The sequence below is a fragment of the Gymnoscopelus microlampas genome, assembly GCF_963454915.1.
Source record: "Gymnoscopelus microlampas genome assembly, chromosome: 11".
Lineage (NCBI taxonomy): Eukaryota > Metazoa > Chordata > Actinopteri > Myctophiformes > Myctophidae > Gymnoscopelus > Gymnoscopelus microlampas.
In genome coordinates, this window is record NC_139948.1 from 19419125 (window position 1) to 19446044 (window position 26920).

A 26920-nucleotide genomic window follows, 5' to 3' on the forward strand; every position below is an offset into this window, starting at 1 on the left:
GCACGACAAAGTATAAATCAGGTTTAAGAATTGAATAAGCCATTCAGCCCTAGCCTAAAGAGAGCAGAAAAAAAATCGTGTTCACTTTTTATTTTTAATAGTCACATACTATATGATGCTCATGAATGCTAATTTGCATGTGAAGACCTTTCCTGTTGACAAATAGATTTCGTTTTTGAAATGGTGCATGTGCTAATATGCCTTTAGGAAGTGAGCGACTTTACAGTCACTTTTGAGATGTTCTATTTTGAAATTTCATTCCACTAATCAAAAACTGTGAAAACAGAAGTTATATAAATGTGAACTTCAATACTGTAATTTTTGTTTCTAGTTTGGTGCCTTTTTAGGTTACTTTACTGTGTTATTTTAAACATTGACCTATTTTTTGCAAACTGTGATTATTATTATTATTATTATTACTATTATTAACATTGTCACTGTGGTTTGAATATGGCATGTGCTGCTCATGAAAATACACAATGACTCGTGTATATAGGGTTTGGGTTCATTCAGTTTCAATTTGAAGCCAACCCACAAATGGTATGCAACAGATAAACCCGTGTTGACATGGTGTCAATGCACTTGAAACCTAAAATACATGCTTTATTGGAAAGTGCTTTCCATTGTGCTGGCAAGCAGAAACATGATCAGAGCGATATTGGTGACAAAACAAAAATTATTATGATAAATTACAACGATCAATGACATCATGGGATGATTTATGGCCAGGGGTGGGGGATAGGGGTGTCTCAGAATATAATTCACATGTTTCAAAATCCACACATCTGTGAAATTTGTAATGGATAATAAATCTGTTGGAATCACAGATTGATTATTCTGATTCTTTTAATGGTCAGTATTATTGCTCAAAGAAATAAACAAAAAAAATGGATATGTGTAACAGTCTATCCACAAGGAATATGTGAATATTATTACATATGGTCTGTCAACAGACTTTCAACTTTGAGTGAATGTAAGTACAGTAATCCTTGACAGACATTATGCCAAGTATCAGCAATATATACCCCATTACTCTCTGGCATCCAGAGTCCATGCAGGAGTCAGGAATCAAACGTCACAGTACAGGTCTTAAAGTTCTCCTATGGGGGTCAAGCTTGGTGTGGACCCTGATGGCTTGTAAGCACAAAGGACTGGCCCAGCGCTTTGTGGTGTTCTGAGGAGGGATGAGTCTGTCGCTGAAACATGCTCCTCATCTTCACTAGCTCATCATAGAGGGGATGGGAGGGGTTCTCCAAGATATATGTCGTCCAATGTAAAAAACATAAAAATGCTATGCTACACTATGTCGTCCAATGTAAAAAACATAAAAAGCCATACTCCTGTACACTATGTCGTCCAATGTAAAAAACATAAAAAATGCCATGCTATGTCGTCCAATGTAAAAAACATGAAAGAAATGCCATGCTACATTATGTCTTCCAATGTAAAAAACATAAAAGAATGCCTTGCTACACTATGTTCTCCAAAACCATTAAAAAAAGCCATGCTACACTATGTTGTACGATGTAAAAAACATTAAAAATGCCATGCTACACTACAGTATGTCTTCCAATGTAAAAAACATAAAGAAATGGCATGCTACACTCTGTCGTTCAATGTAAAAACAAAACAAAACTAGAAAAAGTGCTCCTCTGAGCACAGGTCTCTGCCAGGTCAGGTAGGTTATTGTGGCCTCCTGGTGGCGCTATAATAGGCCAATGTGAAAAGGGTGCCATTTCTTCTTAGGCCTTTCACAGCAATCAGACACTGCATTCATGATTTGAGGCATTTTGTTCCAGGAATGTGTTTTGCTAAATTAGACCTGCTGGTGGCGCTATAACAGGCCAATGTGAAAGGGTGGCATTTCTTCCTCGGCCCAGTGGGAATGTGCATGCAAAAGTTCATGAAAATCGCAAAATCGGGCCAGAAGTTCGGCTTTGGCATCCAGGGAGTGTGTGTGCACAGTTTCAGTGTGTGCATGCAAGGGAATTGTGGGAGCAGTGGGGAACAGACAAAATAGACAGTGTAATGTCCTCTGTCTTTATGTCATAAATAGGCCTACTGTTATTTCTATAAACTATGAATCAACAGTGAACTGAAATGTACTTTTTAAGCGGTCAAAACCATACTGCATATCTCTTGGGTGTTTCTCAAACAGGCACATGCACAGATAGCGTGTGTCATAATAATCAGACTATGATGTATATAGATATATATATTGTTATACAACAATGAGAGGGACAGTAAGAAGATAAAGTAATGCAGAAGAGGAGTGCAGTGTATGGTACCACCAGATTAGTAATCTTTTAGTCCATAGATTAAAAATTGTAACAATCGATGGAAATTAAGCGCACAGACAACTCGTAAATGAATAATCTTTTGAACTTCATTCAATGCCATACAAAGGGTGTATAGTCCAGGTCACCCATACTTTCCTAAACGAAGAACACACATAAAATAAATGATGAATTAATATAACATAAGATTGACATGACACATGAATTCCCTACAACATAATAATAGATGTGAAGTCTCTCCTCAGCCACTAACCGCCAGGGACGCTACAATATAATTAACCACTTAAAGGGAAAGACCACTCATTTTCAACATTGAACTATGTCTTTAATACACCTTGGAGGTGTTGTGTGGAAATAAGAAAAAAGTCCCCCCCCCTCTATGTTGCCTAGAAAAGGATAATTGATTGAGGTAATGTGATCAGTGACATACGCACGGTGAGGGGGGGGGGGGACTTTTTTCTTATTTCCACACAACAGCTCTAAGGTGTATTAAAGACATAGTTCAATGTTGAAAATTAGTGGTCTTCCCCTTTAAGCGCTCTACACTTTGTTGTATGCCGAATAAAGAAAATAGCCGAGCTACCTACACTATGCAGCAAAACAGTGCAATCTGGGAACCCATTCAGTGAAAAAAAGAAACAAAACCCTTTTTCTTTTTAGCAAAATCTGTCTTGAGAGATTAGGTTTAAAGTGGTTAGATGACGTAAGTGCTTGTTGAAATGAATGCACTGCAAATTAATAATACAATTCTAAGTGGAATTGAGCTCCCATTTGTTCAGTTGTGTCAGTTTGTGTGACGAATTTTGTCTCATCTGCCATCTGCTCATCTGAGAGGCCCATGATTAGGATTACAGAGACTGAATTAATCCTCCCCTCCAAAGAGACAGATTATTCCAGAGATTGTTCTATATGTATTATTTATATGTTAACATACTTATATGGGCTTACAGTGTACCCTTCAGGGACTGATTGAGTGATCTGGGAACACCAGACATAGTAATGGGATTACTGTAATATACACGCAAATGTAGAACTCACTTAATGAATATTATCATACACAATGCTCCTGACGAAGAGTTTACTCCACCATCCTCTTTTGAAAAAGTACACAAATGTAGCTTGATTCAAATTATGTTTTTAATCTCTTAAAAATTCACATGAAGCCAAAGGACCACAAGCTCTCAAACTTTATTTTATTCTTTTGACAAATATGTACATATGTATGTTCATTGATTAGACACATGTATTGACAAAATGCATACATGCCGCTGTTGAAGTCCAATTTAATCAAAATCTAAAATTGTTTAATACAGTTTATGCTACTTGTTGAAGGGGGAGTCTAGGAAGTGCCAAGATGCCATTTTGGTCAACTTGTGGCCACGAGTCTCAGATATCACTGTAGATGAGGGCCCGGGGGCAGTTATCATGACTTTCTTTCTGGGAAAGCCATGGCTATGATCAAAGTTTATGTTTCTGTAATGACCCTGTGTGAATTGACACAGTCCCGGCATATCTGCAACCTCTGAGAAGTGTCTGTTCCTGCTGAGCATTCAAGACACACAGATGCAAATCGGTGTGGGGAAAACCCTTCTTGGGAAACTACATTTATTTTTAGGCACGGCATTACACTACAGAACTGCTACACAAACATAGAGAAAGGACACCCCCAAAAGCCTGTCTCTGCAGCTTCAGTCGGAAGGGATGTACAAGTCACAACCAACATACATAGTATGGGAGACATTTTCTTTTACCAAGTCCTCTGCTAAAAGATTTAGAGATAGAGTACATCTAAGTTTGCTTTCTTAAAAACAGATGAAAACCAGCAACATCCACACAATGATTTCTCAGTATTTACCAGATATTTTGTGAATTAAAATAAAATAAAATAAAACATGAATAGGTTTCCAATAACATAGCACAGCATATTTTTTGTACGATTTTAAAGATCATAAAATACAGATTTTATTAAGAAAAACAAAACAAAACAAAACTAAATACAGTAAACAAAAAGCTATCCTTTCTCTTCACTGTCAGTAACTGTCAGTCACTTGTGCTCTTCATTCCTGTGACATAGTTTTGTTCTCTTCAGAATCAGCTATATTTGTCACATCACAGATTTATAGGTTCATTTAATTCCTGTGACATCATATTGTGCTCTTCATTCCCGTAACATAATTTTGTGCTCTTCATGCCGGTGACATCATTTTGTGCTCTTCATTCCCGTGACATCATTTTCACAAACTCTGAATAGAAAAAAGGCAGTGTGTAAGTGATATTTATTTGTACTAAAATAAGTGACAAATATTCTGCGTGCATGTGCGTGTGCGTGTGCGTGTGCGAACAAGTAAAACGAAAAATCGCTGGCAGTGGGTGATTTATTTATTTATTTATATCTGGCAGTGAATGAGTTAAGTACCAGGTCTTATGACTTAACTGAAGACCTGGAGGTGTGGCCAGTGCTGTTTGACCACTCAAAATAGTGAAACAGCATTGGCCACGCCTCCAGGTCTTAAGTTAAGTCATAAGACCTAGTACTTAAGACATGCAAAATAGGGCCCTCAGACCTTGAGCTACCCAGACTAAATCATTAAATAATGCAGTAAATACAAAAGAAAGGTTTGATGGGGTAATTGTTTTTCGTTTTTAAATTGCAGATTAGGCCTATGTAACAAAATGTGTCAGCAGTTTTGTATTAATCATAGTGGCCATTAGATCTAGCTGTGTGTAGGAAAATGACCTTGCATTGCCATGGCTTCACATGGCCTCTGGAAGTTTGACAAACCATTTTATTATTTATTGGTCTGTGCATCCTATCCAATCTGCGTGATTTTCCCAATGAAGGGGAAGAGGCACATCATTTGTTTGCTGGTTATGCAGCTATGGCTGTATCAGTCAAACCTTTCACATTATCATCATCATCATCATCATAACCTTTATTTCAACTCGGAATACAGTTGAGGGCCAGACCCTCATTTTCAATGTAGCCGAGATACAACAATTTTATCCACAGAGATACAAATATACAATTCCATATCAAGTATATTAATTTAAATAACAGAAGACAAAGAATACTCAAAATACTCAAAATATTTACCAGAACTAAAACAGATACATAGAAAATTAAATAAAGCAGTTACAGTCTGAAATAAAAGTGTTGGAAACCATTGCCCTAAATTGACCCAAGGAAGGCAGTGATCTAATTTTTAGGGACTTCTGGAGCTCATTCCAAGTAGATGGAGCACTAACAGAAAATGCTGCTTTGCCTAGGTCTGAATGAGCAAAAGGAACCTTAAGTGTTAGGAAATCACTTGAGCGGGTCTGGTAGGAGCTAGGGTTCTGCTCCAACATACCACAAATATAAGGCGGGAGCATACCTGAGATGGCTTTAAAAATGAAGAGATACCAGTGTTGATCACGCCTTTCCGAGAGAGAGGATAAGCTAGCATTCCTATACAGGGTACAGTGATGGGTGCCGTAACTGTCACCAGTTATCCATCTTAAGGCAGAGTGGTATACTGTATCAAGGCGCTTTAAAATTGATGGCGCAGCAGTCCTATAAATAGTGTCCCCATAATCCAGGACAGACAGAAAAGTGGCTTCAATAATGTTTCTTTTACACGAAACCGGAAAGCATGTTTTATTTCTATAAAGAAAGCCCATTTTTTGTCTAAGTTTTGTGACCAGGTTGTCAACATGAAGTTTAAATGATAATTTTTCATCGAGCCATATTCCAAGGTACTTATATTCTGAGACTCTCTCAATTGGAGAGCCACTTGAAGAGATTATGTCTAAGTTCTCATGGTTGGAGTTTCTAGCCCTGGTGAATATCATAAACTTAGTTTTCTTTGAGTTCAAAACCAGCCTAAGCTCAACCAGGGCTTCCTGGAGGACATTGAAGGCAAGCTGCAGCTTCCTATTGGCAAGCTGGGCTGTCTTGGCAATACAATATATGACCGTGTCATCCGCATAGAGATGTGCATAGCAGTCATTAAGGGAAGAAATGATATTATTGATATATAAAGTAAAAAGAACGGGGCCTAAGATGGAGCCTTGGGGGACACCCATGGAGACCGGACGGAACTCAGACTGAGTGCTCCCAGATTTTACAGATTGGTGTCTATTGAGTAAATAATTTTGAAACCAGTTGGAGGCTAACTCGCTAAAACCAATGTTGTGCAGTTTCTGTAGTAGAATATTGTGGTTGACGGTGTCGAAAGCCTTGGATAAATCTACAAAGAGCGCGGTGCAATGCAGTTTATTGTCCAGTGCAGATAAAATGGTGTTGGTGACTAGAGTAACGGCTGTTATAGTGCTATGGTTGGCTCTGAAACCAGATTGATTTATATCTAAAATTGAGAAGTGTGAGAGAAATGATTTCAGCTGTGAGTTAACGAGGGATTCCAAGATTTTCGCAAGACAGGGTAATTTTGATATTGGTCTGTAATTATTTAGATCTTGCTTATCTCCGCCTTTGTGAAGTGGCAGGATATGAGCTAGTTTCCAGGTATATGGGAAGCAACTGTTTCTGACAGAAAGATTAAAGATATGTGTAATGTGTGGTACGATAAGAGGTGCTGCTGTTAATAAAAAGAATGGATCTAATTTATCCTCTCCAGTCGAGGTTTTAAGATTAATTTTAAGCAGAGCTTCCAAAACAACGGAGGTAGAGAATGGCTGAATGGAAAACGGATCTGTCGTGTTATTACTAGAGTTGCTAAAATTAGTGGAGAGTGGAGGTCCATTGTAAGTGTTGTTGAATAGGTGCCCAGCCTCTGCAAAATGCAAATTAAAAGCAGAACAAACTTCCAAGGAGTCTGATATTACACCGTTATTGACAGTGACTTGCGCAGGAAGTGCGGAAGAGGAGTTATTATTGAGTGAATTCACTGCTTTCCAGAATTTTATTGGATTTCCCTGTGCACATGTAATTAAATTTAAAAAATAATTTGACTTAGCCTGTCTTAGAGAGGAGGTGCACTTATTCCTAATTTGTCTAAAGCAGGCCCAATGAGCTTGGTCACCCGAGCGCCTAGCACGCGACCATGCTCTGTTCCTCTCATTAAAAAGAGCAGCTAGAGCAGGTGAGAACCAGGGGGTAATTTTATCCTTAATTCTCATCCTCTTAAATGGAGCATGAGCATCCACAATAGAGACAAAGGTGTGTGCAAAAAATTCTAGTGCCAAATCAACATCCGAAAAAGTGGAAGTTAAAAACAGGTTGCTATTTAAAATGTCAGATAAGAATGCGTCCTCATTAAAATGCTTAAAATTTCTCTTTAAGATCACCTGAGATTTTGTTCGTAGCAAACGGGCATCTCTTATGCAACCAACTGGGCAATGGTCGCTAACACCCAGCTCGAAAACCCCACAAGCGGAGAATTTGTCAGCTCTATTAGTAAAAATAAGGTCAATCAGGGTAGATTTTGAGCTGTCAAGCAGATTTGGCCTAGTGGTTTCAAGGACTAGCTGTGATAAATGTAGGTCACTGGCAACCTCCTTGAGGTGCACAGAAGCTATACCCAGCCAGTTTTGGTTTATGTCCCCCAAAACCAGAAGCTCCTCATCAGAGTGCATGGAGAGCATGCTGGCAAGGGTGTCAATGGTACCTGGGTCTGCAGACGGGGGTCTGTAGATACCCACAACAATGAGTGAAGATGTTCCATACTGAACCTTTAAAGAAAGCCATTCAAAGCACCTGGGATGAGAGACAGCTTTTAAAACAGTGGAAGAGAGATTAGATTTTGTGTAGATACACACCCCACCGCATCTACCTAGTCTGTCTGCTCTAAATAAATTATAATTTAAGAGAGCCACTTTGGAGTCACAAGTACTCTTTTTGAGCCAAGTCTCACTTAGAACCAGGATGTCAGGGTTAGTCTGTTTGACCAGTAAAATTATAAAATCAAAGTTGTGAACTAGACTCCTAATATTTAGATGTATTATCCCAAGCCCTTTTCGATTCTTAAAAGTCAATTTGGTAAATGGTGTGACTGGTGTGACTGGATTGGGAATGGAAATGTTTATAGATGGCTGCAGGGGAATTTCAATTCGATTGGAGACCACACTGTGAAGATTACTGTGACTAGATGGTTGTCTAGTAGTAATAACTACAGGAATGGACATGGGAAAGAATGGAGATTGAGAGTGTGATAGACAGGTGGAATTCGGGGGGGCAGAGATATGACATAAAACGGCAGGATCCACATGGTTGGGACTAGAAACTGCAGAGGGAGGTATAAAGGTTGTATCATGCCGTGCTACATATCAATTAAAAGCAAAAGCAATGTATTTTATACAATTGACACGTAATTGTAAAGTGCCCTTAGTGTTTAGGTGCACTCCATCATTCTTAAAAAGATTAGCAATACGCCAAAAGTGGTCATAGTTGGAGATGAAATCATAGCCTAAAGCATCGCAAAAATGTTTAAGCCACAGATGAAAACTAAAAAGACGGCTAAAGTGTTCAGATTTCATGGAGAGCGTTGGAATGGGTCCCGAAACAATGCATCGCTTCCCCAGGCTGTCCACTAAGGAGCACAACATCTCCATGTCAGTCCTCATCTTTGTTGACTGTCTAGCCATGACGTCATTCGTAGCCACGTGAGTGATAATGATAGAGACCGTCGGATGTAAATCAATAACAGCTGGTAATAGTGCAATCAGATCCATTATCTTTCCCCCGGAGAGACAGTAGGTGACAGCACCTGGGAGGATTAAATGCCTAACCAAAGAATCTCCTATTATTAAAATGTCAGGCTTGCTGTTGAGCTTGGTGTTATTATAGCAAGCCAGCTTCTTGGAGAAGCGGGCTAACACGCTATCATGGTTAGCGTTAGCACTGGAGCCGCTAGCAATAACATTAGCCCCAGTACCGGCATTCGTGTTAGCAATAGCATTAGCATTAGCGTTAGCATCAACAAATACAACAGTAGCAGTGGAGGTATCTACATTAGTATTGGCGATTTGAAATTCCATGGATTCAATCGGTGCAACAACAGATATTTGATTTGCAACAATTTCAACGGTAGAGCTGGAAATGAGCGGAATGTCAGCCACAGGCTGCAGAGTGGAAAGACACGGCCGTTTATCCCCTGGAGGAGCCGGGGACGACGGTGGCGAGCCCATGGGGGGAGAGGGACTTGCGGGGCGTTTTCTACCGACAGCCCGCTGAGAGGCGGGTGTGGAGCTTTTCCTATTGATTGACCCCCGGATAGGGTCCACTCGCTGAGCCAGAGGAGTAATCGGCGAGGGGACAGACTTATTGGGAATCTTTGACAGAGGAGAGAAGATGTTGGAGACTGGAAAGGATAGGTTCAAACTTGCGTCAAAGAGGGGAAGAAGAGGAGCTGGAACTACGCCTTTCCTGCGGCGGCCTTTCCTGACAACAGTAGCCCAGGATAAGGGGCTAGGTGATGATCCATCAACCGGGCCAGGCTGGATGGTAGTTGCGGCGGCGGATGAGGATTGCTGGCTCCCTCCAGGCTCGGCTCTGGCCAGGCAGGCGTACAGTGCCGTCTTCCGAATCAGGAGCTCCTCGATCTGCAGCTCGATGGATCTCAGCTCACCTTCTAGTTCGGCTACCTCTAAAAGAGGTGCCATTGTTTCTGTTAAAAATAAGAAGACCACAACCAGCGAACGGCCAAGAAACAGATATAGAGCAGCAAGGAGCTGGCGGTTGTAGGACAGCTGAATAGCCGGGAGAGAAACTTACACGCACGGGCTCCTTTCAGAGCCCGCAGCGTTGCAACAGCGTTGAGACAGCGTTGATCCACTTCCAACCCGGACAGAATACTGGACTAGCAGGGGAGAAACTTACCATTGAGGGCCCCAGAAGGGCCCGCTGCGGTTGCGTCGTCTCAGGTAAGTTCTAGCTGGAGGTTTCCATTGTAAGCGTGGGCTTCAGTTTGTAGCCTAGCAGGTCACAATGTTCTCATAAAATGTAGGATGATCCTTCCACCGATGATTAAAATGGTAGGTTGTTTAAAACGTAGTGACACTACGCATGATCAGAACGAGTGCAGTATATAAAAATAACTTAAAAGAGTATTAAAACAAGCTTAGGATTGTCAGGTCCGTTTGACTAATCCCACATCAGCAACACCACAACCCTGCACTGAGTTTTTGCTCACAATATGTGCGTTGTAGAGGGGGTCTCCCTGAACGCGTGTGTATGTCACAAGTGCTGGCATCGGCAGCCGTCTCCGGTCCAGTGTCCACTATTGTCTGAAAATGGCAGAAAAGGGCACTTTTCTGACCTCTGACCTCACTGGACGGTCCGCCACACTTTTTTTTACACCTCTCCCGCTTAGCGGAGAGTGTGGCGTTGTAGAGGGGGTCTCCCCGAACGCGTGTGTATGTCACAAGTGCTGGCATCGGCAGCCGTCTCCGGTCCAGTGTCCACTATTGTCTGAAAATGGCAGAAAAGGGCACTTTTCTGACCTCTGACCTCACTGGACGGCCCGCCACACTTTTTTTTACACCTCTCCCGCTTAGCGGAGAGTGTGGCAGTGTAGAGGGGGTCTCCCCGAACGCGTGTGTATGTCACAAGTGCTGGCATCGGCAGCCGTCTCCGGTCCAGTGTCCAATTTGTATAGGCTATGCAGTCCTTTGAACAGCATTTGTCCATTTAGATAATGTTTTAATGTTTTAAAAAACGTTTTTGTTACACAGAAACATAATATGTGTTATATAGCTTCGTTTAAATGATTAATTTATAGTTTTAATGTGCAAATGAACCGTTTTTCAATGATTTTCAATGGTTTCTTTTTACTCTAGAGGGTACTCTTATTCTGAAGAGATCGTCAACCGGAAGTCTTATTTCTGCTCCATTATTTCTGCTCACGCTAACTGACACCAGACCGGTGTAGGACCTGAGAAAGAAGGCCGACCAAGTGCTGAGGCAACCGCAGCCCCGCCGGTAAGTGTCTTCAATCGACAAACAAACAGTGCTTGGTCCAGTGTGTGTGTGTCACTGCAAGATGGTGCAGCAAAAAGTTCAGCGTTTCACAGTTTTAACGCTCCTTCAGCAGCCATTTTGCTTCAATATTTCGGCGCTCTTTCAACAATAGTAGTAGTCGCTTTTGCCCTGCCATTTGGTGCCCAGTGCTGCAGCACCTAAAGTCCTTGCATTAAGCCTGCACCGGTGGTAGCATGCAGACAGACAACAGGCCTTAAGTGTCAATCATTCATGAACATGGTTGTCTTAGCTGTCCTACAGGTAGGGTCTTGAATATGCAGAACTGCGTGCCAAATGGTAGCGGCTGAAACAGTCCTGGCTGGGGTCTTTGATAATCCTACAGGCTTATTGACACATGTGCAATGATCGCTTTGGATAAAAGCGTCTGCTAAATGACTAATGTAATGTAATGTAATGTTTAGCCAACATTGACCCATGTAAGTTTGGTAATGTTTTAATCTAATAATAGGGCAATTAATATGCACAGATGGTCAACGTTTATATGATATACGTCGCACTGCCGATCCGACTGATATGCCCATATATGGAGATCTCTGTATCTGTCAGTCCTTGTCACTTTTATGCCCATATACGGCCAGCCGGTCCTCCCTTAAGCCAATTTTAATACAGATAGCTGAAGCTGTGAATAGACCCAATGATGTGTACTGCATTGACACTAGTCAGACTGATCTATAACATTTTAAATCTAATGACGAGCTGGCATGCAAAATGCTGTATTTTAAGCAGGAAGCTGGGAACTGTTACATTGGTAAAACTTAAGATATGGCCGTAAAAAGCTACTTACTGTGTGTGTGTGTGTGTGTGTGTGTGTGTGTGTGTGTGTGTGTGTGTGTGTGTGTGTGTGTGTGTGTGTCTCACCCTCAAAGTCCACAGTGCCATCTCCATTATTGTCAGCTTCTCTGACGACAGCATCAATCTCATTTTTGCAGGTCTGTTCGCCTAATAGCTTCGACATGGCATGTCTGAGCTCATCTGATGTTATACAACCATCGCCATCCATATCAAACTGCAGGACACAAAATGAGAATAACTTAATGATTACTATACTGTACCTTCAATAATTCAGTTTAGCTGCACGTCTCACTGTGCTGTATTTTCTCATCATTTTCAGTCAACCTCCATAACCTTAAATGAATGGGAGTTGACTGACTGCACAATTGTGATTAAATACACTAAGGGAAAACAACTGTAATGTCGCCACCAAGTTTTGAGAACTGGATAAGGCAGAACCCAAACCAGCCTGTAGCTGATAGAACCAAATATCAAACTCTGCTTAGCTACAGTTCATCCCCAACTTTATATGGCAGCAGCAAAGCAATCAAAAGACATGTATTAATTTCATTAATGTCAATTATGTCCACCTGGTGGTGCTAGAGATTGCTTGTCGGAGACAATTGGCTTTAATATGATTTTGGTCTCAACAGGCACACCAAGACACCATCACATCAAACTCAATGGACATCAAACCGTAAAGTCTGAATTCAATCCATTAAAATATAATAGAGCATGTATAGTGAGTGTGAGACAGAAAGAAAGAGAAAGGGTGGGGGAATCAGTAGCTCACCTCTTTGAACGCATCTTTAAGTTCCTTCAACCCGATCATCCCTGCAGTTTCAGCCAGTAGTTTGGGGCTCATCAACTCCACAAAATCCTCAAAATCTACCATCCCTCCCACTGTGGTAAGACAGGACAACACACTTATTAGATGCATGCAACTGCAGACCTCTAGGCACACACACACTATATATATATGTATATACTGTACAATCCGGGGCATATTTGACTGTAATTTATGTTATTTTAACCTGTATGGTAGAATATGTTAATACAATATAACTAGCACATCTGTAGTGGCTGGAGGTGATCTATGACCCTCCTCTTGTTTGATGTGAATCTTTTGAGGCCTTTGTAGCTGTGACCTGGTCACAGACCCATCTTTATGGGTTGCGAGTAAATACATACATATTTTCAATTTGTTTCTATCATTTCTCAAAAATGCCATAAATAAATAAAACAAATATTCAAAAAAGTAATGATTGTGATGTTATATGCTGTTGATCTACCTAATATGCTTATGCTTCCCCAAGAGCCTTGAGATCCTCTACGGTGAGTCTAGTAGATACACGAAACAACTGGAAAACTTGAGGTTTTTCCATTCTATGCACCTAAATTATGGAACAAACTTACTATAGAAACTAGATATGCAAAATCAATTGAAATATTCAAAAAGCAGCTAAAGATACACCCTTTTAAACTGATATATATATATATATATATATATATATATATATATATATATATATATATATATATATATATATATATATATCTATCTATATCCTACTATCCTACTATAATTCTAGTAACCTCTGTGCGTTTGTAGTGGTGAAGACACCCGGTTCTCCTCACTGGCTGGACCAATTGCTCTGATTTTGCACACAGCCATTGACCATTACCATCTGAACTTAACTGTGAAGCCCGTTTTTCAATTTCATCAAATCTCAGCTTCTTATTAGCGTTTTTGTGTCAAACACTGTCGCCATGGTTACGGGGCTGCCCAGCTATGGGACGAACTGCCTCCCGGGTTGCCAGATCATGTGCGCATATCCCCCCACGGATGCGCTGCGCCGACCGGGTATGGTCTAGTATATATAATTTACATAAAATAATAAACACGCTTATTCCATTAATCGAAAAAGTAATTGATATAGATTAATGGCTTAGAACATAATGGACAGTTTCAGCCAAAATCCCCTGTGCGATTGACACAGCATGGTGGAAAGTAACTAAATACATTTACTCAAGTACTGTACTAATGTATCATTTTGAGGTACTTTTACTTTACTTGAGTGTGTCCATTTTTCAATACTGTATACTTATTGTATAAAGTATTGAAATGCTTATAGGCAAATATTGTTTTTTTTGCTCCACTATTGTTTGGCATATTTAGTTACTTTCCAGATTTAGATTATTAATCAATACAAAACACATTAACCACTTCAGCCATATTTTATACTTCAGCTATTCAAAAATAGCTGAAGTGGCTGTGCATGTGCATTTGTGACCTATACATTTTTGATGTAGGCTAGAGCACTGCTGTAAATGGTAATATAACATGAATACAGCCATTTCACTTTACCAAAAGCGAGGACCAAAAAGGAGAATTAATCTAATGGAAGTCACTCACAATTCATATTGACATTCTGGCTTAGTTCGATCAATTCCATCTCAGTTGGCATGTAACCCATGGTCCTCATCAGGTTCCCCAGATCTTTGCAAGAAATTAATCCATCCTTGTCTTTATCAAACTCCTCAAAAGCTTCACGTAGTTCTGCATACAACGGAGAAAAAAGCATGCAAACAAGCCAAAAAAGCATGTTAATTTCCTGAAAAGTAACGGTTTTGGACACGGTTTCCACCCGACAACGATGATAATTACAGTATGTAGGCTACCGAATGGAAAATTGCATGTTAAAGGTTGCGCTGTCTCTAGATCTTTTAAATGAAAGTATATGCAAAGAGTCACCTTCTACTTCATCTTGTGACAGGGTCCTTGTCTGAAAAACAATAACATGAAAGGATTACTTTTTCATAATCTTTGGTTTAGCAGTTAATGACAAAATAAACTGAGATCAAGTCAATATCTGTGCAACGGCTTTTTAGCAAATTGCTTTTAAAAAAATCAAGAAAACATAACCAAACAATTCATTCAGGCAGGGTTTGATTTGCTGGGGGTATGGGAGAACTCCTCTGGTCATACATTTTTATGGCTGGTGTTTTATACATGCTTGTGGTCAAACTTAATTCATGCATTTCCTTTGGGAAACCCTCTGATATAATGGTTGATAATATCACAATTAAACAATTTAATTAAAAATGAATGTTAAGGCATTTACAAAAAAATTGTCAATTTAGTAATAGCAAAAATAGCAGATTTACATGCTCACAATGCGTAGCATCATGTCGTCTATTTTAACTTTTTGTCATACTGTATATATTGTAGGGCTTACAGTAAGTGCTTAAGAAAATATTATTTTACAAATCAAACCCTGAATTTAGGCAAGATCCAACATTTAGAAAACTGCACACTTTTCACATTCGAGCTTTAGACTTGCAGATCTTGCATTGTATCCCGCTAAGGCCATTTTCAATTGCTTTTCCTTTTTTTAAAAATGTATTTTGTTTAAATTGTTTAATAAAAAATGCACAATTTACAGTTAACATTACAATTCATAATAAAAAAGGGAATCTTAGCCTGGGGAAACATACAGTAGATGGAATCCATATAGCACAAGTTCACTTACTCTCCTCTTTCCTCCTCTTAGAAAGATGCATGCTGGTCCCAGACTCATGACCAAGGGTTTAGTAGAGATGCAGAGGCACCTTCTTGTCCTTCCTGTGTATTTGTGTTCTTGTTCAAATTGCGTCTCTCAGTTACAGCATGTGCGTGTTGGCCGGTGTGTTGTTCCTTATGTCGTGTGAATCCGTGATCACTGTTGATCTGTATATGCCAGTGGTGGGGGGCTGGGATGAGGTATCAGCTGGATTATCTCTCTGTGCTTCTCCAGTCTATAAAAGACGGATGGATGGGCTTAATACTGTGAATACAGTACTTTGTTGAAACATTCATAAACAATTATGCTGAAATGTCATTTATTCTGCAGTGAAATCAAACATGTAAAGTAATACTATTATGAGGGGAAAAATACTGTGTAAAAAAGTATTCACACTGTAAAATCCTCTGTGTTAGGGAGTACACGGTGGAGAAAGTTATTTTCCTTATTTTTCCATGGATGGTTAGATTTGGTTGTCGTCTTCACATACGGCTACTTGCGGAAATGACAAATGAGTGACATTAGATCCAGGAGAGCTCTCTAGCTGCTCTCACAGAATGAAACTGGAAAGGGTATTTGCACGGAAGCAGCAGATTAGAGTCGAGAGAGTGGAAGAGAAACAAGCTCTGGCATCAGATGGGACAGGATCCTGAATTGCATGGCATTACATAATACAGCATACTGTACATCATATGGAAATGTGTGTTCTAAGGGCATTAGATAGACTGTGTGTGTGTGCGTGTGCGTGTGCGTGTGCGTGTGTGTGTGTGTGTGAAATGGCTGGTCTACAAGGCTCACAACATGTCACATTGCGGTTCAGCTTATAAATTGTGTAGCCTATTTTAGCTATTTTTATAGCATTTGACAGATTTGCCCAAAATAGGGATGACAGGGTTAATGTGGTTAACATACTGTACATTTTTATTTAAATTGTGATATCATCTAAGATAAATATCAAACACATCAGACTTATTTAATTAAGTCTGACCAGAAGCAGGGATAAAACATATCGCCACCAGCGATAGAACAGCCAGGGGATTTCAAAAGCAGAGGCATGTTGTCCATACATTATCCATCAGAACCGGGGTCATCCCTATGTTCCCCGGGTTCAATGTTCCCAATAATGTTAGGGTTAGGGTTAGGTTACTAGCCTTGCAAATCTTTTTACATAAGAGCGTTAATCCTTGAGTGTTTGACTGCTTACAAACACCATTTCTATATCTCTGCTGTCCGGCATAAACCAGCTAACTCGAAAATGATCATTTTTCAGGAAATGAAAAAAAGTGGAGCTAGGAGGTTTTGTTCATCATTGATAAGAACAGCTGAATGGACCTCCAAGCTCACAATGAGGTTGGAGGTCAAAAGGGGGTGGAGCCTGGAGTCAGAAAAAACAGCTAACTCCAGTGGAGTTAGATGGTTTAGCTTTAGCAGAAAGTTTGAGGATCGAATGGAATTAGCTGGTTTTGTCAGAAGCGCCTTTTAATGCTTTTCATTGGTTCCATATTTTGTTTTTACCAACACACAGACGTAAAGGGTGTTCAATGGCCCTGATTTATGGAAAAAAAAATGCAAAAGCGTCAAAATGGAGTTTTCTGTATATACAGTAGACCAATATAACCAATCACAGGGTAATTTACCATTTATGCACCCATTGATTGTAGATGCTAGGGATGGGGTAAAAGAATCGACTTTTTCATGACACTTTTTTTTCTCCACATATTGACAGACTTGATATTTTGTCTGCACCCTGAGACATTTATTACCTTACAGCACACACTGTTAGGACTGCTCTTTTTCTCCCCAAAAAAACAGTATTTCAGGTAAGGCAAAAAAAAAAAATAGAGAAGCTTTTCAATAAATGGTAAACCTGTATACTGTATACGTTTTTTGGGGGAAAATGTGGCTTAAGGGGTATAAAGCTTGCCATGATGTCTGTGAAGATGTGATTCTGATACTGAGATTAAGACAGCCAAATAAGTATCACTGTATAACATATTTTTGTTCATGAGGTGAGTATTGGTTAAACAAGTGATGTAATCAAAAGATCTACAATTAACTTAACACTATTAGGTTATTGGATGGCTGCAGCTCTACTGAAATCAGTTTTTAGATTGAAGATTGATGATAATGCATATGCAGGCCAACAGCTGCTGCCTATAGCTGGCTTAATAGTGACCTGAATGGATGAGGTTAAAGTAGGCCTACTGGCTCCCACTATACTACGTCATGAGAACTTCTTTCTGAGAGATAAATGTAGCATTTTGTTTTATCTGAGAACATTTTGAAAAAGATTATAGTGTTATAAAATGTGTGGGATGTTTTGTTTTTCACTACATTGCTCTTCAATGTCCCATGGTTACAAAAAACTTGTTTGCTAAAAATGTTGCGGTCTCTCAGCGCTCAAGCTTGCTTTTCTCTCTCTCTTCAGATATTCTTTGGTGCATGTCACTTCCTTCCATCTGTTCCTGTGAAACTAGTTGTGAAACGTCTAAATGTCCATGGACATGTGTTCTTTGAACCTAATACATCAGCCCCTCCCTCAAGAAGTCCTGATGCAAATCACGTGTATTCAGAGTGTATACTTCTGAGGAGATTATTTGATGTGCTCTTGTTGTGTGAGGAGCAATTGAGGTCACATCTAAAGGATGGAGGTCAAAATCTCTCTTCTGTTGATGGCTCTTTGTCTGCCCTGTGAGATTTCATGTTTTTACTGATTTTGTATTCCATTCCATGTATTCCATATAATAGTTATCGCTTCTATCATCTCTCTCTCACATTCCCCTCTTTCTTTCTCTGCTTGTCTTCTCTTACTTTTTAATCAGGTTTGAATGGCCAGGCCATGGAGTCCATTCCTTCCAGTTCAGTGCAGAAAATACCTGGAGAAACCCTCAGTCTTTCTTGTAGGGGAACTGGTTTTACATTCGGCAGCAATGGAATGCACTGGATAAAACAACCTGAAGGAAAAGCACTGCAATGGACTGGGGCTATTTGGTACGATGCAAGTAAAACAATTTATGCCAGTAGTGTTGAAGGACGTATAGCAATCACCAGAGACAATACCAAAAGCATGGTATATCTGACACTGTCTAACCTGAAGCCAGAAGACTCTGCTGTGTATTACTGTGCTAGAGACCCACAGTGCTGTGTGAGAGTGGAGAAGCTGCACAAAAAACATTTAGAGATTATTTTAGTCAACAGGGGGCAGTAAACGGTCAGACATCACAGTCAACACTAAACTGACTAAAACAACTCACACTCATCAAACATAAATTTACAGCTACTTTTAGAGTCATCATCAATGTTAAAAACAAATAAAAAGCATTTTGAACAGAATGACATCCTCCAACAGTCGTACACAATCATAAAGCAAACATAGTAGTATGAATACAATAAAAAGCTGTTTAGAATAGACATTTATTATGTGTCCAGAAATAACGTATATTAGTTAAATATCTGAATGTTCCTTTCTTATTATAATAATAATAATCCTATATTAAAATTGGATAATGGGTGGGTTCATTGGCCGGCCAGCGGATCACTGCCCCGACACTATGACTCAGACATAACCATATATAGAGTTCACTATGACTCAGACCCACTGCAGCTACATCCAAATATGACATGTGTCATGCTGACTGTGGCAGCATGACATCGGGACCAAACAATGAGTCGGATCAGCGGTCTGACGTAGATGTGAGGGCCTATATCCTATACAGAAATTGGCTAATGGGAGGGAGGGCAGGCGAGCAGGCCACGTCACTATGACTCAGACATAACCATAAACAATCCCCACATGCCCATATATAGGCAGGACCATGCCACGTCACTATGACTCAGATATTTACGGGGCCAGAGCTCTCAGCTCTGGACCTGTTTTATTATTCCCCTCTTTCTGTTTCTTCTGCCACTTTTCGCAGTTCTGGCTGAACCGTGCTGTCGCTTTTTACGAAACTCGGCCATATGGTAGATGGTCATGAAAAACGATCAAGAAATAATTCTCACAATCTTTCGTCAAAAGGTGGCGCTGTAGCACTCAATTGAAAATGCCAACTTTGAACAGGTACAACTCATGCCCTGTTTGACCTAGAGCCATGAAACTTGGATACACATATGCGTCTCCTCATGCTGAACAACTTTCACCCTCTGACTTTTGACCTCTGACCTTTAGATCTCCCACCATTTTGAAGTATATGAAAAACAGTCATTGGCTCCTAACTTCTGCATTTTTTCACTTAGAAAAAATCCGCTGCCAAGGTGTTGTCGGCAGAGGTCCAAAGTTCAAGTGTTAAACGTTTCGTGCAGATTGCTCAAAAATCCCAGGAGGAGATAGATTTTAACTATTACAGTTTTATGGAAATTATTCATCTGCCCCTAACACGCACATGCAGACTCACATTTCTTTGAAACTTTGCAGAAAGGTTGAGGGTCATTCCAAATATCACTGAAAACAATCTCATTCCAATTGGCCAAAGGGAGGCGCTATAGCATTTTTTTTTAAATGCGAACTTTAAACAGGCAAAAGTCATGCCTCGTTTGAACGAAAGTCGTGAAATTGCTTACACTTGTGCCTTGACTCATGAGGAACACATCTATCGCTTTGACCAGTAAGCTCCGCCCTTAGATTGTCCACAATTTTGAGCAGTTTGAAAAACACTTAAACCCAGGATTTTTCAGCTATTTGCGTGAAATGGTATTATCTGTATGACCTCCGTTTTCACTAGATCAGGTCTGTTGGTCCAATGGCTTCCCGCTTAAATGAATGCCTCACAACCTCAAGGTTGCTGGTTCAAGCCTCATTTGGTGCAGATTTAATTTAAAGTGCATTGCAAACAACAAGACTGTATCAATGAATACATGTGCAATTGTTAAAGATAACATGAAATGCTTATTTGAGAGGGTATGTTTTTGCAATGTATGACATACTTCATTCTGAAAATAGCCGATCTACAATCTCAAAACTTTTCAGATAGCAACGTGTTTCTGAGCTTGTAGATTGGCTGCTGTCACTGGTTCACTTTTATCTTCTACAGACAACCTCAGCCTGGACAAAGCTATAGCACTATAGGTACTGTAGTGTTGCAGCCTGTCAATCCAAAGGTTCAGAATTCGATTCCTGTTCATGGCAATAGGTTGAGATGTCCAATCAATCCATTCTGCTTCTATCTATCTCTCTCTCTTCAATCTATTATGTTTCCATGTCCCTCTCTCTTCAATCTATTCCGTTTCCATGTCTCTCTCTCTTCAATCTATTCCGTTTCCATGTCTCTCTCTCTTCAATCTATTCCGTTTCCATGCTCTCTCTCTTCAATCTATTCCGTTTCCATGTCTATCTCTCTCTCTTTCTCTCTCTTCAATGTCCGTCTCTCTCTCTCTCTTAGGGAACCAGTGATCTAGAGTAGTTAACAAAACAAAGGCCTGGTCCATCAAGGACGGAAAGAGTTATATATATCGACAGACACTACCAGGACTATCATATCTCTAGCTCAATGAGAAGAAAGGCAGCCTATGAGTCTGGAGGTCACCAGTACGATCCCCGTCCCCGACGATGTGTGAGGTGATTGCAATTTGGCATTCTTACGCATAGTATTTCTTGACGTTAGGGGTAGGCATAGCTTTACTGAGGGTTTAAAATGCTCATGTTTATTGCTTTTTCACCATTTCAGGTCTGTCGGTCCAATGGTTTCTCGCTTCAGCGTCTGCCTGACAACCGCAAGGCCGCCAGTTCAAGGCTCACTTCAGGCAGACTTCATTTAAAGCGCAATGCAAACAATATGACTGTATCAATGAATTCATCATGTGCAATTGATAAAGATAACATGAAATGCTTATTTGAGAGTATACTTTTGCAATGTATGACATACTTCATTCTGAAAATAGCCGATCTACAATCTCAAAACTTTTCAGATAGCAATGCAGAGATGCTCATAGGCCTGCGTCCTGCGTCTCTGACGCACCATATTGAAAAAGGACGCATTCACGGCACCCTCGTTGCGTCCATGGGACGCACTACAATTTAGCGGAAATTACCGCGGATTTGAAGGCCATCCGTGGATTTCAAAGCCGTCCGCGGATTACAAGGCATAGTGCAGGAAACAAGAAAAATCTCGGTAAAACACCGCCGTATGGAGAAGTATTCTCCCTCTGTCTCAGGGCATTGCGAGCTGCTGCTAGAGGGAGAGAGTGAAAGTGCTGCGCAACTTACAGCCCAACTTCAAAGCAAGTTAACGATGGCTCGTTGACCCCAATTTGACCACTAGGCAATCAACACTGAACAGCACTCATTAATGGCAGCTGTGATTCTTGTGTCTTTCCGTGCAGCCAGATATCAAATAATTCCCTGTAGAGCAGGGGTCTTCAGTGTTTTCAGGCCAAGGACCCCCTAGTTGAGAGAGAGATGAAGCAGGGACCCCCTCTATATTGTATAAAATTGTGTTTCAGATAAACTTTTGCTGCTCTTTTTTCCCTTTACACACCTATAACTCCAAAAATAGCCGATCTACAAGCTCACAAGTGTGAGCTTATAGATCTGCTATTTTTGGCTAAAGTTCTCCTCAGAAAAGGGATACTAGGATTCAAGTGGTTAATGTAAAAAAAAAATCAAGTACTACAAGTACTAGTTGTCGGATTTGGAATTGTGTACTTTTCTTTCAGATACATGTTCTACATGAATATAACCATATAAGATGAAACACGAGTTAAACGCTGTGCATTTTTGTGGGACCCATAAAATGTCCCTGGGACCCATCTAAAAGACCACCCTTGCATCCCAGGACCCATTGCATTGAAAACCTAGCAACATCACTGGCAATGTGTTTCTGAGCTTGTAGATCGGCTGCTTTCACTGGTTCACTTTTATCTTCAACAGACAACCTCAGCCTGTACAAAGCTATAGCACTATAGGTAGTGTTGCAGCATGTCAATCCGAAGTTTGAGGGTTCCATTCCTGTTAATGGCTATAGGTTGAGAAGTCCAATCAATCCATTCTGCTTCCATCTCTCTCTCTTCAATCTATTATGTTTCCATGTCTCTCTCTCTTCAATCTATTCCTTTTCCATGTCTCTCTCTCTTCAATCTATTCACTCTCTCTCGCTCTCTCTCTTTCTCTTCAATCTATTCTCTCTCTCGCTCTCTCTCTTTCTCTTCAATCTATTCTCTCTCTCGCTCTCTCTCTATTCCGTCTCTCTCTCTCTCTCACTCTCTCTCTCTGTCTGTCTCTCTCTGTCTCTCTCTCTCTCTCTCTGTCTCTGTCTCTCTCTCTCTCTCTCTCTATTCACTGGCCCCGTATTATTGCTGCTTGCAGCTATATTTGTCTCCGCCAGGAGACATTGTTTTCACTTTCCGTCCCCCCCCCCCTCGGCCAAGCTAACATTGGTCAAGCCTCACGTGACACGTGACAATACGGTGAAATAGTGTGATCTGATTGGCTAGTGACGTATAGCGGCCTATAAATACATGTGTCACTTTGAAAGAGTCTTAGCCTCTTTCAAAGTGAGGTAAGACAGGAATAATCACGAAATGGCTGAGAAATGGCGGATACTGTAACAATTGGATAGGACACTTACACAGACAGGACAGATAGGACACTTACACAGACAGGACGGATAGGACACTTATACAGACAGGACGGATAGGACAGTTATACAGACGGATAGGACACTTGTGTCATGTTACTATGACACAGTAACATGTTCTATTTTTTGTAAGAATTAGAACATAAGAATTAGAACATTCCCAACATTCCCAACACAAGTCTGCTGGCGGAGACTTGTGCTCCGAGGAGCACTTTTTCTAGTTTTTCTTTTTTTTTCTTTTCTTTTTTTTGGAATATGAAAACTAAAACTTTAATTGCCAAGAATAAGGTTCATACAAGGACTTTGCTTTGGCCTGTGGTATAATCATAACCCAACATTAAACAAAAACAAGCATCAAACATATACGTAAAACGAAATATGGTGCACTAAAAAGACTCATATTCCCATACCTAAATTATTACCACAATACCATCAAGGAACCAAATGTAACATTTGAATAACTATTGTAAATTAGTGAATAAACAAGTCCAACGTGCACAAACATCTTCTATATCCTTCAATTTGTGAATTACATTCATTGCATATTAAGTACACACCGATATGCATATTCTCTTTTTAAGCTCGCTATTTAGAAAAGTTTTGTTAGGATTAGTTACAAACTTTGTGCCCATTACATGCCATTTAGAACTTTTCAAGGATTTTTTTATTGGTTTATGTTTGTGCCCATTAACTCCTTATGAATGTGGTCTTCTAATTTAGCAGCTATTTTTTATCAAGTTTTACTTTCTGGAATAACATAATAGGCAAAACATACAATGGCAGGATACACAAGTGCAGCTCTTTATATTTTCTGCTTGGCCATTCTGAATCAATGCAGGCACGTGAATGGAGTGCAAATAAGGATGTGCCAACTATTTTTTTCCATATTGTGAAAAGTGCATTAGTCAATTATGTTGTCAGAAGATTGACAGCAATCAAAAGTAATGATATTGTGAAACCATCACTGTACAATGCTAATGCAGTGGATTAAATGTTTGAAGGGAATGGTGTAAGGCTGGAAAAGGTTCACGTTGACAGAAACGTAAGAATAAGCCAGACATAATATTCTATTCCTTGTTCCAACCCCGCTGGTGGATAGGCAAGATGGAGAAACAAGCAGGATGTACCTCTCACAGCCCCAGGGCATCTTTCTGCACCTTGCAGCCGAACAGGGTATTTCCAGCCTCAATGCACTCCATCAAATTTGGGACTTTTTGGGCCTGGACCCAGGATACCGCCTTCATAGCCAGAAGCTGCCACTCATCCTGGGCTTCCATCTTGAAACCATGGAGCCAGATCAAAGCCAAAACAGTGGCCCAAACTTCCTGGTTCACCTGTGCAGGCATTGACTTTTCCACTTGGTCCTTGCTCTTCCCCAGTACATTTTCCAGGGTTGATGTCTGAGTCCAGGAGCCAGAGGCTTTCTGGAGGGAAATCAACTGCAGCAATGTGCCTCTGGGTGGCTGAAGAGGGCTAGGCTCAGGGTCTGCAGCTGCACAGTCAGTGTCAGCCCACCGCGGATTGCCCCCTCGTAGCCTCCTCCGAGGTCCTGGTCCACATTGCGGACTGGCCCTTAAGCCATACATCATTGGTGCTGGAACATTTCTGCGTAGCAGAGGTCCTTGTACAGCCTCCCCACTTCCTCTGTTGACAGCGATGAAGGCAGTGAAGGCACTGCTCACTCCTGATTGGATGCTAAGTTCCACCACCCTCTTCTTCACTGCTTCATCCTGCTGCCCTCGCTTGTCTCTCTGTTCCAGCTCCAGGGAGCGAATCAGGGTACGAGCCCCCAACCTGTGGACTGTCAGTCCAGTGTCCTTGGTAGGTTCGAGACTGAAGCCAAGCTTATTCTGAGAAGGTTGATCTGCCAGGCTGTACTTCACTGTCACACTGCCTTCACTAGCCCCTGAATTCTCTCCAGTGAGCTGGGTATAAATTAGCGACCTTTGGCCCTGGAAAAGGGTTGTGATGGGCGGAGACAGAAGTGTTGCAGACACTCCCTTTGGCAGGTCCCATGAAATAGAAATATCCACCACAGCTGGCTGCAGGGCAAAGCGAAGTGACTGCAGCACTTTGGGTTGCAACCTCTCTGTTCCTGTGATGAACTGGGCATGACCTCCTCCCTGCCTGGCCATCCCAGTGATGAGAGCAGAGCTGGCCCCCTCCCCAATACCAAAAGTAAAGCACCTGTGAGAACCTGCATTGCTTCTCACCAGATCTAACACTTCCTTGGTATTCCAGACCTCACCATCAGTAAAGACAAAGAGCTGTCTGGGCTGATTGGGAACGCAGGACTGCTTGTAGATGTGTTTGAGAGGCTTTAGGATTTCTGTCCCGCCCAGATCAGCAGACATAGTCTTGACCTTCTCCAAAGCTTCATCCATGGTGGTCTGGTTGTACTCCACACTCGCAGGAAAGATGTGGTCATATTCATTTCCAAAGCCAAATATGTTGAAGTAGCAGCCCATTGGCAAGCTTTTCAGTAGCAGTAGCAGTGTGTCCCTGGCACTGCCAATACGATCTGGCCCCTCACGCATGTTGTTCATGGGACAGTCCATGCTGCCAGAACGATCCACTAAGAACAGGAACTCCCCACATGAAGCCAGTGATGACATCACAGCTTTAGGGAACTCGGGGTACAGGCTCAACATGATCACTGGGTCGCCCATCAGAGAGCCAGGCTTGGCAGAATCCTTTCCTGCCTCTACGATAGCAGCGGGCTTGTGGGCATCTTTATAATAAACCAACAGTTCCATGTCTCTGTCAAACTTGTGCCCATTACCCAGACGGACCGTGGCATGAGTCTGCTCTGTGTTGAGGTACTGAAGAGGGTCCAGGGAACTGTTGGACTCTACTTTAGATATGGGTCGAGTAGAGGTCACTCGGGCAGAAAAGGACAGACTGTAGGGCACTAGAGAAGCTGGAACACAGGTCACCTGAGGCTGAGCACTCCCTCCACTGCCACCTTCACTACCTTGAGGTTGGTAGCGGGGGTTGAGCACAGCAGGCAGACAGAATCTCAGCCCACCGTCAGCCTCCACAGCCAGCTCAGTAACGTACTCCAGCCTGATGGAGGCGCTCTCCCCTGGAGGCAGACTGCCCACCCTCATCGAGAATACATCAGGGCTCTGCTCGCTCTCCTCCAATAGGAAGGCCTGCTTGCCTGAACTCAATGCATCATCATAGTCCTCTTGAGCCTCCTGTTTCTCCTTCACTTCAGCCACAACCTCCGTCTGTCCAATCTTTGCACTGAAATGACAGACGGCAGCATCGCCAGGAAGAGGGAAGACAAAGACAGCCTCTATGGGGCTCGCCTCCTTGTTCTCATACTGCAGAGTGGAGGTCACTGTCGCCACATGGTCCCTCACCTCAACCTCCACATCAATGCCTTTCAGAGGAACTGCTTCATTCTTGCAAGAGACCAGACCACATTCCATAGTGTTGTTTGCACTGTTCATATAGCTTCAACAGAACTTGAAATCTTTAAGTTAGAATACAGTATGTTGGGTCTGTCTGTATCAGGGTCTGTGTGTTGAGCATCTGACGCAGAACCTTCTGTCGGAGAGATTTGACAGTCAACATACTGTATGCCCATAAATACTGTAGGCAGGACCATGCCAAGTGACATGACTCAGACATTACCATAAACAAACTCCATACGCCCATATACAGTATGCATTTATGGAGATCCGGTTGTCCAGAGCCACAGATCCGACCGCCATGCCCATATATGGTCATATG

General features: G+C 41.3%; 2 protein-coding genes across 2 annotated transcripts; both read right to left on the reverse strand.

Moving 5' to 3' along the window:
• Positions 1-4511: 4511 nt before the first annotated feature.
• On the reverse strand, positions 4512-15626 carry cabp5b (calcium binding protein 5b; the record flags this gene model as incomplete). The annotated part of the gene is made up of 6 exons (XM_084070649.1): positions 4512-4540; positions 12133-12280; positions 12839-12948; positions 14462-14605; positions 14801-14831; positions 15579-15626. 6 exons carry the CDS (start codon positions 15624-15626, stop codon positions 4512-4514), a joined length of 510 nt encoding a protein of 169 aa, XP_083926775.1.
• Positions 15627-23427: 7801 nt separating this feature from the next.
• On the reverse strand, positions 23428-26657 carry LOC311054954 (von Willebrand factor A domain-containing protein 5A-like). Its single transcript, XM_084070993.1, has one exon. It carries the CDS (start codon positions 26635-26637, stop codon positions 24310-24312), a length of 2328 nt encoding a protein of 775 aa, XP_083927119.1. The 5' UTR covers positions 26638-26657; the 3' UTR covers positions 23428-24309.
• Between the last annotated feature and the right edge of the window lie 263 nt (positions 26658-26920).